This window comes from Protobothrops mucrosquamatus, unplaced genomic scaffold, assembly GCF_001527695.2.
Source record: "Protobothrops mucrosquamatus isolate PMUCROS unplaced genomic scaffold, P.Mucros_1.0 scaffold21, whole genome shotgun sequence".
Classification (NCBI taxonomy): Eukaryota; Metazoa; Chordata; class Lepidosauria; order Squamata; family Viperidae; genus Protobothrops; species Protobothrops mucrosquamatus.
In genome coordinates, this window is record NW_015386406.1 from 2409479 (window position 1) to 2430225 (window position 20747).

The 20747-nt window shown below is 35.0% G+C and overlaps 1 protein-coding gene across 1 annotated transcript in view; it reads left to right on the forward strand.

Annotated features, from left to right (window-relative positions):
* DNAH11 (dynein axonemal heavy chain 11) overlaps positions 1 to 20747 on the forward strand; it is a 179082-nt gene that overhangs the window by 47827 nt on the left and 110508 nt on the right. Inside the window, exons 32-44 of the mRNA XM_015810808.1 lie at positions 779 to 939; positions 2544 to 2700; positions 3500 to 3645; positions 3953 to 4069; positions 5550 to 5688; positions 7756 to 7848; positions 8464 to 8658; positions 9294 to 9371; positions 13926 to 14058; positions 14981 to 15108; positions 16284 to 16432; positions 17452 to 17602; positions 19537 to 19668. Coding sequence (XP_015666294.1) covers positions 779 to 939; positions 2544 to 2700; positions 3500 to 3645; positions 3953 to 4069; positions 5550 to 5688; positions 7756 to 7848; positions 8464 to 8658; positions 9294 to 9371; positions 13926 to 14058; positions 14981 to 15108; positions 16284 to 16432; positions 17452 to 17602; positions 19537 to 19668 — 1779 coding nt within the window. The remainder of the gene's footprint in view (positions 1 to 778; positions 940 to 2543; positions 2701 to 3499; positions 3646 to 3952; positions 4070 to 5549; positions 5689 to 7755; positions 7849 to 8463; positions 8659 to 9293; positions 9372 to 13925; positions 14059 to 14980; positions 15109 to 16283; positions 16433 to 17451; positions 17603 to 19536; positions 19669 to 20747) is intronic.

Sequence of the window (20747 nt, forward strand, 5' to 3'; positions counted from 1 at the left end):
GTAGGTCGGGGGGTAGGTCATTCCAGAGGGCAGGAGCTGCCACAGAGAAGGCTCTCCCCCTAGGGGTCGCCAGCCGGCATTGTCTGGCCGACGGCACTCTAAGGAGGCCCTCTCTGTGGGAGCGGACTGGTCGAAGGGAGGTGTTTGGTAGGAGGCGGTCTTGCAAATACCTAGGTCCATTGCCATGGAGCGCTTTAAAAGTTGTTACTAACACCTTGAAGCATTGATATTCCTTAGAGGGTGTTAAAGACATAAGTTTCTGTAACCTTAGTTTCTTAGTTTTCATTGACATCATTGAGATTTTAAAGACAATCCAGGCAGTATATGATGTTACAAATGCTAGACAAGAAACAAATGAGATATCGAATATATAATTGTTTGATGGAATCCAAAGAGCATCAATAAAATCTGATCTGAGGAATGAAATGATATGAATGATGATGAAAGGCACATACAACTTTGACTCATGTCAAATACCTGCAGTTTGTTTCTTGTAAATGTGAGAATGGAAGAGAAAATTACCTTGGCAGAAATTATAATATCTGTAGCAATTAAAGCCTCCATTAAAAAGGCAAGATTATATTGCATTTTATTTGCTATGGTGTAAGAGTGCCTAGGAATGAAACTAAACTTTTATAATTGCAGACACTGGAGTTACATATGAATGACCGTGAGTAAGGCTGGTGAAGTTAGCATAGGCATTTTGGCATCAACTGGATTCTTTATTCTATAATAGTATCTCCATAAGTAACAGTTTTACAATATGGTATTTTTATAGGTTTCTAGTTCCCAAGCTTTCTCTTGGCTGTCGCAACTACGTCATAGATGGGATTGGACCCTGAAACACTGCTTTGCCAACATTTGTGATGCTCAGTTTCAGTATTATTATGAGTATTTAGGAAATACCCCTCGGCTAGTTATTACACCTTTGACTGACAGGTAATATTTGTCTAATAGTGGCCCCTCCCTGACTTGTCTTACAGAATTTACTATTATACACAAAATCTCCAGTGAAAAAATATTATTATTATTATTTATTATTATTTTACGTACACTTACAAGTTAGTATAATTGCATTAGATTACAAAATGTTCCTATCTAATCTCGTCAGTTTATATGTTGGGTTGGCTTTTTAAGAAGCTTATAGCTCTAGGATGAATAAAACACCTCTGTTTGGAAAATTAAAGCAGAAAGATTTTTGGAAAACTTGCCAGGGGTTTTCCAGACTGCACAAAATTGCATACTTCACCACCTGCAAACTTTTGCACAGTTCTATTAGGTTTATTTTCAAGAAATTAATTTGGAATAGAAGAAATGAGCAAACTGCATAACCAAGAAAGGGAATGTCAGATTTAATAGTATTTTATTTTTTGTATGCCATAACTGCTGAGCTGAAGAAACATGTAAGTATTAATGCAAGCTAGATTCCTACATTTTAATCCATAAAGAAATATGTGTATTGCAATTCTGCACATGGTAACTTAAATGTGTTCAATAAACTCATAATTTAAGCAGCTATACATGCATCTAGAAATAAGCCTGTACATACATTTACATTTATTTATTTTATTTATTTATTATTCGAATTTATATCCCGCCCTTCTCCTTGCGGACTCAGGGCGGCTGACAATCAATTAAAAACACCAATAACATCACAAAATTAAAATTAATTAAAATGAAATATTTAACTTGTCTGATTAAAATATGGTTAAAAACCCCTCTAAAAACCCCTCTTAAAAATTACCCTAGGCCAGTCCCGCTTGTTGGAATAGCCATGTCTTGAGGGCGCGGCGGAAGGAAGGGAGATCAGGGATCACCCTGATCTCTGGGGGTAGCTCATTCCAGAGGGTGGGAGCTCCCACAGAGAAGGCCCTCCCCCTTGGGGTCGCCAGCCGGCACTGTCTGGCNCAGTAGTCCAGGCGGGAGGTGACCAGAGCATGAGTGACTGTGCGCAAGGCGTCCCGGTCCAGAAAAGGCCGCAACTGGTGAATCAGGCGAACCTGATAAAACGCCCCCCTGGTCACGGCCGCCAACTGGTCATCCAGTGTCAGCCGCGAGTCCAGGAGGACACCCAGATTGCGCACCCTATCCGAGGGGGCCAAAGTTTTGCCCCCTATAGTCAGCGATGGAACCAGCTGACTATGCCGAGGCGCCGGTAGCCACAGCCACTCGGTCTTGGAAGGGTTGAGCCTGAGTGTAAATCTATAAATGGTACTGAAACAAAATCTGCATAGCCATAACAATGCGGAAGGATGAAACAAATTTCCAAAACATACTTTTTTCTTCCCAATATGCTATCCCCAATCCCCATTTTACTGTATGCTCATATTCCTCTGAGTCATTTATTTGCCATATTGTGCATTGGTTTGTAGTCTTTAAGCAAAAATAATAACATCATCAAATTTATTTATGGGGAAAAATGTTTCTTTAAAAAAAAAGTAACAAACTCTTAAGTTCACATTGCTCTTGTAGCTTGTGGTTTTGCACTGTCCATCATTAAAAAAAGTTAAAATGTTATTGTCATTGTGCTTTTATTGTTAAAGGTGTTACATTACTCTTACCCAATCTCTACACCTAACAATGAGTGGGGCTCCTGCGGGTCCTGCTGGGACAGGGAAAACAGAAACCACAAAGGATCTTGGACATGCACTTGGAATGATGGTCTATGTTTTCAACTGTTCTGAGCAGATGGATTACAAGGTGCTTTGGTTATTTTCAACCATTTATCTTCAAAGAAAGATGATAGGAATTTTCTCTTTTTTAGGTCAGGATGATCCATTGTTAAAGGTGACTGAATCATATAGTATCAAAGTAGGCAGACATTATTTCAAAGGAATCTTTTCATTATTGGATGGGTAATGAAATAGAAACAATGAAACAGAAACTGAGGCAGAAAATGACTTAGTAGTCCATTTAATCTGCCCTTTGATGGTTTTTTAAAAAAATATTTCTTAGAAGTTTTGTTGGATAATGGACTTGTATTTATCCCAAGCATGTTTCAACTCAGTTACTGATGACTGAGCCACTAACTCAGCTGGAAGTTGGTTCCAAGCTTCCGTTACTCATTCTGTGATATTTAACTAGATTTTGTTTGGCATTTTCTCTTTTTATGCTTATATGTAATGTATTTTTAAAATGGAAAAAATGAGATATTGCTTAGTATTCCTCAAAATAATCAATTCAATTATATATTTTTAAGAATATAAAATACTATCAATGGGATGGGACTAAACCTTGTTTAGAATGTCTTCTTTTGTCCCATTTGCAAGCTTTATACTGTAGTCTATTTCACTGAACTCAATGACACTTTTTGATACCAGTATTTATTATTTATTAAGCAAAGTTATATTTGCAAATATATCAATCCCTATATCTAGTAGCTATAATATTTTGAGCTTAGTAGACCAAGAAACTCTAATGAATTCATGACTGAGTATAATAATGCAACGTTTGTGCTTGTTGTTTATAGAAAACTATTAATTTTTTATTTCTCACATAGTCCATAGGAAACATCTATAAAGGTTTGATTCAAACAGGTGCTTGGGGATGTTTTGATGAATTCAACCGAATTTCAGTAGAAGTTCTTTCAGTGGTGGCAGTACAAGTAAAAACTATCCATGATGCCATTAGAAATAACAAAAAACAGTGAGTAGTAGCTGTTTCCTTAAACACTTTAAGGGATTAAACATATTAGGAAGAGATTAACCAATTATCTACCTGAATTGAAAATAACTAGACTTTTTATTACATATTTAAAAGATCCCCAAAGAGATTTCTACTGAAAATTAGATAATTGTACAGCTTGAGGTATATTAGAAGTAGTCATGTATATTTTCATATCCCAGCTATAGACTTTCTTTGTGTTTTGAGTGCAATTTGCAAGGAAACTGAAACCAGAGACAATTACTTCACTTGTAACAAAGTTTGCTGATTTATTTCTTTAATGATGCAGATTCATATTCCTTGGAGAAAACATCACATTGAAAGCATCAGTGGGAATATTTATTACAATGAATCCAGGCTATGCTGGCCGAACAGAATTACCTGAAAATCTTAAAACTCTATTCAGGTAAGCATGAAGGACAAGACATTTATGCTCCCTAATGTCAATTCTTTAATTTCCAATAGTTTACAACTAGAGCTTTTTAATATATTGATTTAATGAAAGAGTTCTTCAAAGTTGCAGGTTTGATACCCAATAGAAAGATATGGGAGATGAAATGTTTTTTTTTTACTTTTTTGCTAAATGCAAAAGAGAATTGTACTATTGGAAATAAAATTTTAAATAGGGACAATTTTAATTAGAATTTTAATGGTAACACAGCGGTAAATATTTGATTTTAATTGGTTTTTATTGGGGATAGTGTTTGTATCGTTTTAATATGCTGTAAGCCGCCCTGAGTCCTGTCGGGAGAAGGGCGGCATATAAGTTTAAAAAAATAAATAAATAAATAAATAAAATAAAATCATAGCAAAGTTAAAATATAACTTTAAAATAGCTTCAATTATTTTTTATTGAAGCACTAAGCCATAATCCCATGTTCATTTCTATTTTAAAAAACCTCTATCATATACTTTAATGAAGAGCAGTTTTTGACTACATAAACACACTAAATATATTAAAGTATAAATGGAGAACAGTCACATGATATCAGTACCTTTTCCACTAAATATGAGAAAGGAGTCATTCCCTTTAGCAAACGTTTAGCTTTTTGTAAAGCAAAGAAGTTACTTAGATGGTTAAACAAAGTAATGCAACATCTTATTTTACCTGTATTTCAGAAAAAAAGATCACTTTGGAGATTATCCATTAAGTGTCATCTTCTTATATTTATTTTCTGTAACAAAAGTGATCATATATAAAGTATTATAAAAACTAACTTGAGAAAATTAACATTTTCAGCTTTGTTTGAGATCACGATAGACTATGCTAATAATCAGCAAGCAGCCATTGCCCGTATATTGAAAGTTAGTATATAATTATTTGTTGTCTTCAGCTCAGCAACTACATTTGTAAAAATCACCACCTTGAAGCTATCTATCTATCTGTCTTGTCTATCTATCTATCTATCTATCTATCTATCTATCTATCTATCTATCTATCTATCTATCTATCTATTACATTTATATGCTGCTCATCTCAGAGAAGGTGACTCTGGGCAGTACAACAAAAGAACAAATATACAGCAACTATTACCTAAAACTATGTATAATAGTTGTTTAAAATATAAAAACTATAAAAGTGAAACTAAATAAAAAATATAATAATAGGCAAAGGGGTATTAAAAATAGTGGAGCATTATCACAAGTTCAGCCATCACTGGGATTCCCAGGTCTTGACAGATATTCAAAAGTTTAGGAGTGATGAGGCTGATCTCATCTCTGGGAGAAAGGCCCCACTGTGGCTCCCTAGATGATGGAATCCATAACATGCCTATTCTACTGGATCTAGTAGGACAGGCAGATGGAGCAATTAGTTTTTTTATTCTCATTATATAGTCTCATTTTGGTTTAGTGTGTTTTTTATTTTATTTTTGTTTTGTTTTTAGGCCTTGCGCAATGGTAGTCCCTGACATTGAACTAATCTGTGAAATAATGCTGATTGCTGAAGGATTTATTGATGCACGAGCGTTAGCCAGAAAGTTTGTTACCCTGTATACTCTTTGTAGAGAGCTTCTCTCTAAGCAGGTAAATGATATCACTTTGACCTTGTGCTTCAACAAAGCTAATTAATATTTTTGAAAGCAAAGAATTTCTTATCTTTATATATCCAATTCATTATATCAACAAGTCAAAAGAGTCCTATAAAATAATTCTGGTTAAAGCTACTTGGATTTGTTACTTAAGTGTTAATGTAGTTTTCAATGACATAGCATGAATAAAGTGACTAGAGATAGGTTTTTCTCTTACTTTCATATATAATACTAGAACACAACATTAACTAATGTTAACTGTAGCCAATTTAGTATAAAGGGAAAAATTTCTTCACAATTCTATTTGGTATCTTCTGAACTTCACCACCACAAAATATAATGATGACAATCAAACCTGGCTCACAAACAGTAACTGTGAGAGGGACCTTTGAGTCCCAGTGGATGATCACTTGACTATGAGCCAGCAATGTGCAGCAACAGCCAAAAAAGTTAATACAATCCTGGGTTGCATAAACAGAGCATAGAATCAAGATCACACGAAGTATTAAGTGCCGCTTTATAAATCCCTAGTGAGACCACACCTGGACTATTGCAACCAATTTTGGTCACCATATTAAAAAAAAAGATGTTGAGACTTTGGAAAAAGTTCAGAGAAGAGCAACTAAGATGATCCAAGGCTTGGAGACTAAAACATATAAAGAACGGCTGCAGGACTTGGGTTTGGCTAGTCTAAAGAAAAGAAGAAATGGTGACATGAAAACAGTTTTCCATTATTTGAGAGGCTGCCACAAAGAAGAGGGGATCAAATTATTCTCGAAAGCACCAGAGGGCAGGACAAGAAACAATGGTTGGAAACTGATCAGAGAGAAGCAACCTGGAATTGAGAAAGTTCCTAACAGTGAGGACAATTAACCAGTGGAACAGCTTGCCTTCAGAAATCGTGGGTGCTCCATCACTGGAGGTTTTTAAGAAGAGACTGGACAGTCACTTGTCTGAGATGGTATAGCTTCTCCTGCCTCCAAGGTCCCTTCCAGCTCTATTCTATTCTGTTGTGTTCTGTTCTGTTCCATTCCATTCTATTCTATATAGCGTCTCCTGCTTGAGCAGGAGCTGGACTAGAAGACCTCCAAGATCCCTTCCAGCTCTATTCTGATTGATTGATTGATGGAATGAATTTCCTAGAGCATTTATATCCTGTTCTAAACTTCTATATTTGGTTGTCCAAATGGGATATTGTATTAAATTAGCTTTTGGTGTGATACAGTATGCTCCCCCCTTTTTTCTTTTTCTTCTATTTTCGTTTCTGATTCTTGGACAAGTCCTTGCAGTTTTCTTGAAAAAGTTTTTCAAAAGTGGTTTGCCATGGCCTTCTTCCTAAGGCCAAGAGGGTATGACAAGCCCAAGGTCATCCTGCTCTCTCTAAGTCTAAGGCAGGACTAAAACTCACTATCTCTGGATTTCTAGCCTGATGCCTTAACCATTACACCAAACTGCTTTCATGGCTCCTCTATACTTACAAAAACCTTTGCAAAGAATAGTTTGCAAAAAAAAAATTCTTCCTGTTTTTATAAGCAACAAATAAAACGTTAATTTAGAAAAGGATGTGAATCTATGGTAACATAAGTAGATTGTAGTCCAAAATTACTTAATCTTCCATGCCATTTTTTATTGTACATAAACCTTTTTTGTTGTATTTGTCTCCTTCACTCTTTTCTATGTGTAGAAATATGGTGTGCGTACATTGTGTTTTTTGGAATGGAAAATAATTAGCTTACTAATAATTTTATTATATCTTATTCAAAATCAAACTTAATAGAGTAGGGAAGCATTACCTTATCAATCAGATGCTATCAGAGCATCTTCATTTACCACTACAACTATTTTTAAGTATTTTATACCTGATTACTTTATTGATTAATCTGAATTAATTTAGATCTGAATTACTAAATATTTCATTTTAAAATTTCATCCTGTCACAGACCACTGGTATAGAAATGTATAATATCAAAAGGGACCAATATAACAGTTTCTAGATTTTAAAAAGATAATGTGGATAAGTTAGTAGATTTGGAAAATGATTTTTTGAACTTTCTCATCACAGGATCATTATGATTGGGGTCTTCGGGCTATTAAATCTGTCTTGGTAGTTGCTGGCTCTCTGAAGCGAGGAGATAAGACTAGACCTGAAGACCAGGTATGCAACATAATGCAAAGATATACTTCAAAATCTGCTTTCCAAGATCCAAGCATGTTAGCCCTGAAGCTTTGAAAATTCCCACACAGGCATTTTGCCATGGCTGTTTAAGGGGAATTCTCTCCCCCGCACATGTAGACAACAGCACCAGATTAGAAAAGCTACAATTCTTCCAGTTTGTCTTTGATAATAACATATCTGTAGCGCCTAAGTCCAAAGGACAACACAGTGAAATCCAGTCTAGTCCAATTCTGTATTTGTTACATCTAACAGACAGAATCTCACTCGACTAAAGTTATAACTTTCTACCTAATAGATGCACCTCTAGGGTGTGACTCCCCTGCGTGTTTTCCTCCCTCCCCCATACTATTCAGGATTGTGCAGTCTCTTGTCTTTAGCCCCTCTCTGGAATGTGCTGCTTCCTCCCTAGGAAGCCGCAGTATAACTGCCGAGATTCTCACACATGCATACCCATAGTTTTTTCCCACTGCACATTGCATCACAATTTCCCTTTAACTGGATTTTAATTAGGCTTTTTTTCCCAAGTATATTTTGACCATGAAATTGATTAGAATCTTTCTAAGTACAATAATGTGTGGTTTACTGCCTTTCCAGATACTTATGCGAGCCTTGAGGGACTTCAATTTGCCTAAGATAGTGACAGATGATATCCCCATTTTCATGGGTTTAATTAGTGACCTCTTTCCAGCTCTGGATGTTCCAAGGAAGAGAGACTTGCAATTTGAACAGATGGTTAAACAATCTACCCTGGAGCTTCACTTACAGCCTGAGGAGGCTTTCATTCTGAAAGTAAAAAAAAAAAAATCCATTGCTTTTAATTACACTCTGTAAAAAAATTAAATCAAAATAATTGCAGACAGGTTGTGCTGGGTATGAAGTTATCCTTATTGACCTTACTATGTTCTCATAATGTCCTTAAAATGTTAGTCTTTCAGTTGCAGTACTGTCTGTTAGTAATTCAGTGTTAATTGGAATATAAGCATATTATCATAAAATGTCTCACATGCACTAATTTGTCATAGGAATACAATTCCTGCCCCTATTCTGTTTTTTCTTAAATAATTTAGTACTGCTGGTACTTAACTATCAGTGTTAAACAATTCTGCAGTTGCTGGCCCTGGTTGCTCAGCCAACAGTCTTGAGTCCTGTAGCACATTTTTCACCAGATATCCAGGAACTCCAACATCTAGCACGGACCTTGTTAACCCAGGCAACATCCGAGCCAATATGGCTTTCCGAAATTTACGTTTCACTATATTTTTTATGGGAGAGACAGTCTTTGTCTGACTCCTCTGATGAGACCTGTCCAGTATGGTTGAGTAGGTCCTCAGAGCACACAAACCCCACAACCACATCAAGGTAGTGTCTCACTGGGGGATTATTACTATTATTACTATTACTATTATTATTGTTACTATTGGCAGGTTGTTCAGCTTGAGGAATTGCTGGCTGTGCGTCATTCTGTCTTTGTAATGGGAAATGCAGGAACAGGAAAAAGCAAGGTACAAGTATATCCTTCCTAATTTCAACTATTATTTTGTTGAAAATATTATTTTTCAGGCAAAGTGGCAAAATATTACTTGCTTTTACTTCATTAAGGCCATCAATATTTTTTCATTAATGTGAAATTCCAGTAGTTAAAAATTATTATGATCAAGCTAATCATGATAAGGAAGTGATTCTTTTTTCCTTTGGGAATTAAGACTATCTAGAGAATAACCAAATAAAAAAACAGTTTGTTTTGGGGGAAAAAATCCTTCTAACATTTTTGATGCAAGAGCATCTTATGAACTATCTTTTATAAGGCACTGAAAATCTAGCTCTTGCCCCAGGCATTGGACCAGAAGGTTAGATAAGCCAGTTTTACATAGTTTATATAATTATTTGAGCATAGACCTTATTAATTATAAATACTAAAATATTAGCATATTTTAATGGCCATTTTAATTGCCATATTGATTTCTAGATTTTTAGATTTACTTGAACTTCAATAAGGCATTTGATAAAGTAGACCACAACCTACTACTTGATAAGATAGAAAAATGTGGGTTAGACAGCATCATCACCAGATGGATTTATAGCTGGCTGATCAACCACACTCAATGTGAAGTCCTCAATGGAACTGCATCTACATGGAGGGAAATATGTGGTGGGGTGCCCCAGGGCTCTGTTCTGGCCCCAATGCTCTTCAACATCTTCATCAATGCTTTGGATGAGGGGATAGATTTGCAGATGACACCAAACTGGCAGGAATAGCCAACACTTCAGAAGATAGGCTTAAGATACAGAAGGATCTTGACAGACTTGAACATTGGGCACTATGTAACAAAATGAAATTCAATGGTGAAAAAAGTAAGGTTCTACATTTAGGCAAGAAAAACCAAATGCACAGGTATAGTATAGGGGTACCTTGCTCAATAGTAGTAACTGTGAGAGGGATCTTGGAGTCCTAGTGGACAATGATTTAAATATGAGCCAGCAGTGTGCTGCAGCTGCCAAAAAAGCCAAAAGAGTACAAGGCTGCATTAACAGAGGGATAGAATCAAGATCATGTGAAGTGTTAATACCACTTTATAATACCTTGGTAAGGCCACACTTGGAATACGGCATCCAATTTTCGTCACCATGATGTAAAAAAGATGTTGAAACTCTAGAAAGAGTACAGAAAAGAGCAACAAAGATATTTAGGGGACTGGAGGTTTAAACATATGAAGAACGGTTGCTGGAATTGGGTATGTCTAGTTTAATGAAGAGAAGGACTAGGGGTGATATGATAGCAGTGTTCTAATATCTCAGGGGTTGCCACAAAGAAAAGGGAATCAAACTATTCTCCAAAGCAGCAAAAGCCAGGACAAGAAGCAACGGATGGAAACTAATCAAAGAGAGAAGCAACTTAGAACTGAGAAATTTCCTGACAGAACAATTAATCAGTGGAACAACCTTCCTCCAGAAGTTGTGAATGCTCCAACACTGGAAGTTTTTAAGAAGAGACTGGACAACCATTTGTCTGAAATGGTATAGGGTTTTCTGCCTGAGCAGGGGGTTGGCTAGAAGAACTTCAAGGTCCCTTCCAACATGATGATGATGATGATGATGATGACGATATCTTTTATTCATTAAAAATGAACCTCAATCAATTGAACATTCAAATTGGCTGGCGCTGATGGTTGACACAGGTTGCTATCAGCATCCTAGGTGTCAACCAGGTACCTCCTTAAAATGTAAGATGTTCTGAGTAGTGCAGTTTTTTGTAACATTACTGGAGTTATTGCAGGAAGCTACAGTTTCTTGATGTATTTTGCAAAGTTTTTGGACATAGTTCCCAGTGCCCAATGACAATGGGTATCACTGTTACACGTTTCATCCATAATCGCGCAGTTTCGATGACCAGGTCGCGATATTTCATAATTTTTTCCAGTTCTTTTTCTTCCACTCTGGCATCTCCTGGTACAGCAATATCAATCAGCTGTATGCTTCGATTCTCTACAACTTCGATATCTGGCGTGTTGTGTTCCAAATGGCAATCTGTCTGTATTCGAAAGTCCCACAAGATCTTCACCCTCTCATTCTCAACAACTTTTTCCACCCTATATTCCCACGACTTTTTGGACACATGCAAGTCGTATTTTTTACACAATGCCCAGTGGATTAATTTAGCAATTCGGTCATGTCTAGCTTTATAATCAGTTTGCGCAATTTTGCTGCACTCACAGATTAAATGTGAAACAGTTTCAACTTTGTCATTGCAAAATCGGCAATTTGGATTGTCAGTGGGTTTTTGTATCTTCGCTTTCATGGCATTAGTTTGTAGTGCTTGTTCTTGAGCAGCCAGTATTAAGCCTTCCATTTCTTTCTTGATGGTTCCCATCTTAAGCCATGCCCATGTCAAGTTGTTATCACATTTTCCTTCAATGTTTTTCAAATGCTGTCTATGCAAAGCTTTGGTTTTCCACCTATTTAATCTGTCATCCAGCCATTTTTCCTTATATTCTGCCTTTGTTTCTGTTATTTTTATAGTGCTCTCTGTTTTCACAGCCTTCAGCAGTTTTTCTGTAGTTTGATTCCCATAATCATTCAAACTTCATTTTTCTTCTTCTACAGTTTGGTGAATTTGCAATAGTCCTCTGCCCCCTATTTTTCTTGGCAGGTACAACCTGTCAATATCACTTCGTGGATGTGTAGAGCGTGATGCATATTCAAAAGTTTACGCATTTTCCGGTCTAAGTTTTCCAGTTCAGCCAAAGTCCAGTTGATAATTCCAGCTGGGTAGCGTATCACTGGGACTGCCCATGTATTTTTTTTAAATACATGCCCATGTATTAATGGCTTTAATTATGTTTCCAGCATTCAGCTTTGATTTTAATATTTTGCGGACTTTCCTGATGTATTCCTTTTGCGTTGACTCTTTGACTTTTCCATTCAAGATATTATCTGCTTCCAATATGCCTAGGTATTTGTAACCGCCATCCTTTGCTAGTGCTTTCACAATACTTCCATTTTCCAGTTCTATTTCTTCTATTTTTCCATTTTTCCTCATTGCATGGATAATACAGCACATTTTCCAAGTCCAAACTTATTATTATTATTGATTGATCATCACACAGTCAGCCAGATGTTCAGACTGGATTTGGCATTTTTTCTACCTATCGAGTCCTTACCAAGGACCTGGGATAGGCAGATGTGGATGTTTGATGGTATTACAGATATTGTCGCAGGATGGAAGCAGTTCCTAGTAAGGCCGCCTTTTGCAATTGACTAATGGCAAATTTGTCAATGCTAATTGTGTTCAAGTGGAGCTCCAGTTGTTTTGGGATTGCACACAAGGCACTTATTATTATTATTATTATTATTATTATTATTATTATTATTATTATTATTATTATTATTATTATTATTATTATATGGTTGTTAGCTATCCACAGTTGCATGGTCAATGAGTGACCAATGAATGAATTCATTAATGAAAAAGTAAAGGCAGATCACGGATAAAATTATTAACAATTCAGGGTTACTTTTTAGAGGAAGTGAAAGCTTACTGAATTCTAATTTATGGTTTCTCTTTGATTTTTTCTGAAGAACAATTTCTCTTTATTTTTATCGTTTCTCCCTTATTCTTGTTTATTCTCAAAGTGAAACTAATATGCACAATCATTTTTGCCCCATTGTCATTTCTAAACTTGCAAATTATTGAACCACTGTTAAAATGTGAACAGAAATAATTTTGGCAGATGTGAATGAAAACCAATCATGAGAAAAACTAGAAGGTATAGAATTAATAATTATGTAATTCTAGATTTGTGGGGAAAGATTTTAGATGATCCTTTCCCACGCTTAATGTCTCTTTTTTTTCAATATAAAATTTTATTGTTTTCATCATAAAAAAAAGAAATACATCACAGATATTACACAATGTTATATCCCATCCCCCCACCCCCCGGACTTCCCAAACCAAACCTAGGCTAATATTCAAATACAAGTAAACAAATATTAATATCTCTAACTCCAAACTCCAAACTTAAACAATCCATCTCCTCCGTATTNAAAATAAAAAGCAAGCTTCCAAAGTTGGTTCGTCTGCTTACAAGTAAAACTCACAATTAACTTCAAGTTGCAGCGGTGGCGGCGGCTTCTAGCTTCGCCGAAGCGAAGACGTCCTGGATTGCGGAGAATCCTCGGGGCTCCGGAGGAGTTCTCACCTACATCGTCCATATAGGACGACTCGGGAACTCAACTCCTACCCTGGGCAGCTCACCTATCCCCTTATGCCCAGGGGAAAGGTATCAAGCCGTTTGACAGCTGGTGCTGGCTGTCAAACCGGCTTTTACGCAAAACAGGCGGGAGGCAGCAAACAGCTGCGACCGACGAAATCGCCTGCCACCGGAAGTCTCCCACGCTTAATGTCTCTTGAAGTCCTTAAAAACCAGCCTCTGAAATACAGTCCAAAGATCAAGATTTTATAGAAATATTCATATTTACATTAAAAAAAAAACACTTTTCCTCAAAATTTAAGGTTCAGTTTTCTTTTTCTTTCTTTTCCTTCTTTTTCTATTTAACAGATTCTGAAAACCCTGAATAAGACTTATATGAACATGAAGCACAAGCCTGTTTGGAATGATTTGAACCCCAAGGCTGTGACTACTGATGAGCTCTTTGGATTCATACAACATGCTACAAGAGAATGGAAAGATGGCAAGTGAAATATATTATAATAGTTATTATTGTGACTTTTATACCAGCTCCTCCAATTTGATGTTTTTTAGTTGCATTGGATCCCAGCTACTCTTAATTGTTAGCTATATGATATGTTGGGTAAAAAATCACCCCAAAATTGTTATGTTCTGTAAGTACATACATGGTTAAAACATGCAGGATAAATATCAGAATATGGATTTTTAAATTTTCTATTTCCTATCACAGATCAATAGAGACTATGCTTATTTTTTTTCTCTATACACATAAGCAGCATGTTAAAAGACTTCATGACATGCTATTTTTTTATTTGCCAGTTTTTAATTTTTATCTGTGTTTATCACTCAATCAATAGAAATAAAAATCAAGCAAAGTATTATTTAAAACAAACTAGAACCCTGATAACATCAGCATAGAGAAAACAGTTATTATGTTCTATTTATAAATAATGACATAAATGCTGCTATAGATAAAATCCTTTTTCAGATGGTACATCTCAATATTACATATTCCTTAATATTTCATATAGGAAATTATCTGAAATGTTTTTTCTTTGTACATAGATCATAAGATTTCTTATCTGATACCTTCTGCATATTCCCCATATGTTGTTTCCTAGATGTCAGAGTTTTATATGGATGTATCCATGTGCTAATATAATCTCATTATATTGTGGTACACAACTAGACAGGCAATATAATTTTATTTCAGCCACTGTAGAATCACTTAACCTAGACGTACAGGATTACAATTTTTGATCTTACCCCAAATGAAGTATGCATTTGAAAGAAACCTTTAGTAAAACTCATGTGCATGCATGTAAACAGTTGTGTCTATTTTCAGACTCTTTTGCATCTGAGAAAGAAACTTTTGCTTTTTGTCATTTAAATATTATCAAAATCTATTTACATGCATTTCTCAGGACTCTTTTCCTCTCTTTTGAGAGAGCAAGCAAATATGAGCCATAATTGGCCAAAATGGATTGTCTTAGATGGGGACATAGATCCTATGTGGATTGAATCACTCAATACTGTTATGGATGATAATAAGGTGAGCATAAGAAAATACATTTTCATTTTTTTCTTTAACATTCATTTTCTTTGTCCCCCCGCCCCATGAAATGGTTTTTATATGTGACTGAGATTCAATGAAACATTCAGTTCTTTTCTGTGATGTATCAGAAAAGCCAGTTAGAAATATTTTTGGTAATGGTTTCTTATTACACTAAAAGTTGAGTAATTGCATTTTTTAAAACTACATTTTGTTTAATAAACTAGAAAGTTATGCTTTCTTATTCTGCACTAATGACTAAACTGAGATAAAACAAGCCTGAGGTTTATGACCTTGGTGCTAGAAACAGCTTGTTAACTAAGCTTGTTAACATTAATTTCTGCAATTAAATTATATCCTAGTACTGGTACTTTTCAGAAAAGAAAAGGGAATGGAGATGTATATATGTCCAAATCCTCTTGTAATTTGTTGAATTGGTAGGAATTCAAGATTTTCTATGACTTAGAAATTGATCCTTGTATTAAGTCTCCTCAAGAGGAACAACTGTCTAGAGCATCTTTGGGTAATCTCTCTTTGTCTGGAAAAGTTCAAAGAGATGGTCTACTCACTGGTACCTCATTCTTTGCATTGGTTCTGATTTTTGCAGAGCCACCATCAGTCTATCATTTTTTTCCTCTAGAAGTTCTCTTGAAAATCAATTCTTTAGCACAGATCAAGAATCTGTGATCAGAAATACACCAGAGATTTAGTACTTTAGCTTCTACCGGTTTTAACCAGTATAACAAAAAACAAGAGACTGTAAGTGATCTGAAGAACATCTGAAGAACACTAGATTGTCTATTGCTGGTGTAGATATATATGTGTAGAGACAATATATTTTATGTAAATTAGAATTCTTTTCTATGTGGAGATTGACAATCTTTTAAATAGAGAGATTACAAACCATGTACAACTAATTCTGTTTTTTCAAATATTTAATAATAACCTTAAATATGAACTTCTGTTGTATTCTTCCTTTAGAATTTGATAGCATTCTTTGTAATTGATTGGGTCTTTGTTTATCAACTCAAAATGTATTGAATTTATTAATCAATCCTTAGACATGAAGTGAGCATTATAAAATAAAATCAGAAATATATTTTTAAATTACTATAAAAATGAATGCAGTGGGTTCTCTTGTGAGAGTAACATTACACTCTTCTGCTCATTTGTAGGTGCTGACACTTGCCAGCAACGAACGGGTCCCTCTGACTCCATCAATGCGACTGCTATTTGAGATACACCATTTGAAAACAGCCACCCCTGCTACAGTGTCAAGAGCAGGAATTCTGTATGTAAATCCACAGGATCTTGGTTGGAATCCGTACGTAATATTTATTAACTTATTTTTGTATAAGAGCTTTTCAGTTTAATTTGAAACATGCAATGTCACCAGATTACAAACCAAGGCAACCGTCATCCAAATTGCTTTAGGGATTTTCTTTTTTATGGCCTATTTCTGCTTCTCTGATCAAAATTATTCTTATTATATATTATAATTGTTGTTATTATATATTGTAAAATGTATAAAATATATTGTAATTATTATAAAATTATTGACATACATTTCTACTGTTGTTAGTTACCTTAAAGCTTTTTATTTGAAAAAGAGATCATTAATATTTCAACTGGTTAAATTATATGTATTCATTTAATTCAGCTACAATGTATTGTGCTGCCTACAATTCTCTTTAAAACATGCTCCAGTATTATTGAAAATCAGAAATTTATTCAATATTTTCTGATTGCCGAAATACTTAATGGCAGACTGGAGACATCTGAAATTTTGAGACCACGTCAGAGATACTTAATAAAATTGCAGCCATAGAAAGGCTTATATATGTTAACAAAATTGTTCCTCTGCTGAATGTGAAGAAACTTGCAACTATTCTCTCTAATCTTCTCAGATGAACTTTGCCTTGTTTCTGGGCAAATGAACAAAGTACCCTTTGCAGCCATTGTTTTAGTTTCCTTAGGAATAACCAGTAAGACATACATGGAAGTATTCCTTTATACACATAATATTCTGGAGTATGGCACTTTCTTTTGCAGCATGCCAACTTTCCGTTAACCTTTTTTTCAAGTAAAATCATTGTTTTAAAAATTAAGTTAGAAAGGCACTGAACAACACCAAAAGACACCTATGAATACTTAGTGCTAAGCCTTAAAGTATTCTGATAGGGTTACCGCTAGTACTTTAAGAACCAGGTAATATTCATTCGGTACAGACAGTATTAGTATTGAACAAGTGCCCTTCTGCCTTCCTAGTATGGAAAATTGTTACTAGCCTCTGTATTATGACATACAGATCTTGGGAGAAATCACTGGATTTTTCTTTTCCAGATATGTTGCAAGTTGGATAGAATCAAGGAGAGATCAATCTGAAAAAGCAAATTTGACTATTCTCTTTGATAAATATGTTCCTCCATGTTTGGATCAACTCAGAAAAAACTTTAAAACTATAATTCCCATCTCTGAGAATAGCATTGTGCAGGTATGACTTTCACTGTATCAGATTTAATTAATGAAGTGATGCATAGTCAAATAATAACATATACAAATAGGGAAGTATTTTTTATTGAGAACTATCCTATCCTAATGGCTATGGAAAATGTGCTGTAAAATACAACCATATTATATTCATGTGTAAATATCTTTTGATGGGAAATTATAAAAGTTTAGAATCAATACAAGCAGAAAATAAATAAATATTTTTTTAATTCTAAAAAAAAAAAGTGTCCATCATGATATCCACCTGAAGAGTTCAGGTGCCTTCTGGTTATAATGATTATATTCCTTCTTCATTACTACCTCTCCACAATAACTATGAGAGATTTCTCTTTGGCAATAGTCATATCAATACCCTTGTTGTGTGGTTCTACCAGGTTCTTGACTTTCTCTTCTGATGATCAATATTTACCTTGGAATGGTAATCCAGAAATTTAAGCTATGATGTCTTGAAACTGAGGAAATCCTGTAAATCATCAATTGCTCTCTTTAGGAAATAATGAATGGAATGAGGGCTAGAAATCTAAAATTGAATCCAGATAAGGTGGGGATATCATGAATAAATCATTCTCAAGCCCAGGAAAGCACTAGGAAAAGGGGTAATATAAGGTTTCTCTTTTATTCTAATGTGTCCTGAGATATATAGATGGTATTAAAGGCAAGTTTCAGTTGCTTCCTCTAGTCATTTCTACTCATGAGCTGTGAGATGCAGTTTATAGTGCAGTTTATAGTGTGGTAGTCTATTCAGTAGCAGTGCTACCAATTATCATTCTGTCAAGGGTAGTACATTTGATCCCTTGCTATCTTCTTTTTACAAAATATGTCTGTTCACTAGGCAGTTTGAAAGACAAGGAGTGCATTTCAGAAGGATTCTCTGAAATGTAATTTATTTACTAACTTTCTAATCCTTTAGGATGGTTGATTTTATTTGGTTAGGTATTCTTTTTGTCTGTTTGTTTGTTTAATAAAGCAATATTTTTATTATCCTTTTGTTAATGCCCTGGAAGTTCTCTGAAAGACAGAATGATATAAATCATGTTATCTATAATTTATAATAGCAACCATGTATACTTATTTCAGACTATATGGGGAAAAACCTCTTATTATGGTATACGTAATATTACAATCAAGATGAATGATATAATTATACAGTTATGGAACCAACTGCCAGAGAACATGCTTTACATGACTATTTCAAAACAGCTCCTGTATTCAATCATGCAACCTGTTTCCTGTTGGTGAAATCAGCTGTAAAGATTCTCTGTTTTGGGGATGTTTAATGTTCTCTGGACATAAACCAGAACTTTTTTTTAAGACAGACTTCATTTTTATAAAAAGAGCTCTGAGAGCCTCATTATCATTATGAAAGAGTGAATCATTAGAAAGTGGGGAACTATAATTCTGGATATAATTTTTTTTATTTATTAAACAAATTTATGTAGCTGCCCAAGTTACACAGTGACTCTCAGTACCTTGGGGTTTGGAATTTTAAACTCAGAATTATCTTACTTAAATTGTAACACATCAATTTGTGTTGTGGAAAAAGAACTACTGCAGAAAACTGGCAAATTACTATTGAATTCAGTAATACAATCCTAGAAGGGTTCAAGGCTACAGGTTGCACACCAAAGTATAATGTCAGGATCATTATGCTGTTATTCTTACTATCTCTTTGCTTTTCATTTCTTCATGCTGAGAGGAAAAGAAAAAGATTAATAAGGTTTGCATGAAATTAGTTTGAATATTCCATGTAATTAAGCTCAATAATTACTTTGTTATAGTATATTTTTATAGGCCATTTACTTGTGCTCACCTTATCATGTATAACAGTTCTGAGTGGCTCAATCTATATAAGATATATGTTTCCATCTAGATAACCCACTCAATGTTTTGCACTTTCCTCTGTTGTTTTTTTTGTAGACTCTTTGTACTCTCCTTGACTGTTTATTGATCCCTGAAAATATGTCCACTGATGGACCTAGAGACCTATATGAAATATATTTTGCCTTTGCCTGTGTGTGGGCATTTGGTGGGGCTCTATTTCAAGACCAGGTACATCAAAACAAACCTATTTAAATAAGTTCTAATTAAATACCTAGTTTAAATTCCAAATTGGGGGGGGGGCTGTTCAGTGAAGCAAACTATTCTACATGGTCTTTCATCTGTGCAATAAAAATACAGTCAACAGAGCCAGAAAAAGAAAATGAATTGAATTAAGGAATTAAATGTCTTATTCATGTTAGAGGCAGCCTCTATGTCAGAGATAATATTACCAATTTCAGAGTGGATAATGAGCCAGCAAGAAATGCTAAAAAAGAATTGAATGGGCTTTTATGTTCTTCATATATCTTGGCTGGAAGTTGAAGAGAAATAAATTACACAATAGAGAGCCTTAAGTGGCACAAGATGTTTGTGATTAGAATGAAGATAAACTGGCACCAGAGATATATCAGATATAAGAAATAACACAGATTAGGTCATTATACAGCATGTTAGCTTTGAAGGAAAAAAGAAGGGTGAATATAATATCTACAATTGTTTGAAGGAAATGCAAGCTAATGCATTTGCAGGTCTACTGTATAAGGTCTAAAACACTTTGTTTCCTTTGGATATGAACTATTGCATAGATCTAACATAGGTGTTTATGTAGAAATTTGTGAGATGTGATAAGTAGTCTTGACTTATGACCATAACTGAGCCCAAAATTTTTGTTGCTAAGCAAAACAGTTGTTATGTGAGGTTTGCATGTTACGACTTTTTTTGCCCCAGTTGATAAGTGAACCACTCCAGTTCTTAAATTGGTAAAATAGCTGTAAGTAAATCTGACTTTCTCATTGACTTTGCTTATAAGAAGTTTGCGAAAGGTGATCACATGATTCTGGGACATTGCAGCTATCATAAATATGAGTCAATTGCCAAGCACCTGAATTTTGATCACATGATCATGGAGAAACTACAATGGTTGTAAGTGTGAAAAATGGCCATGTCATTTTTTTAGTGACATTGTAACTCTGAATAGTCACTAAATGAACTATTGTAAGCTGAATAGTACCTATACCAGTGATGGCGAACCTTTTAGAGACCGAGTGCCCAAACTGCAACCCAAAAGCCACTTATGCATCATCGGGTGC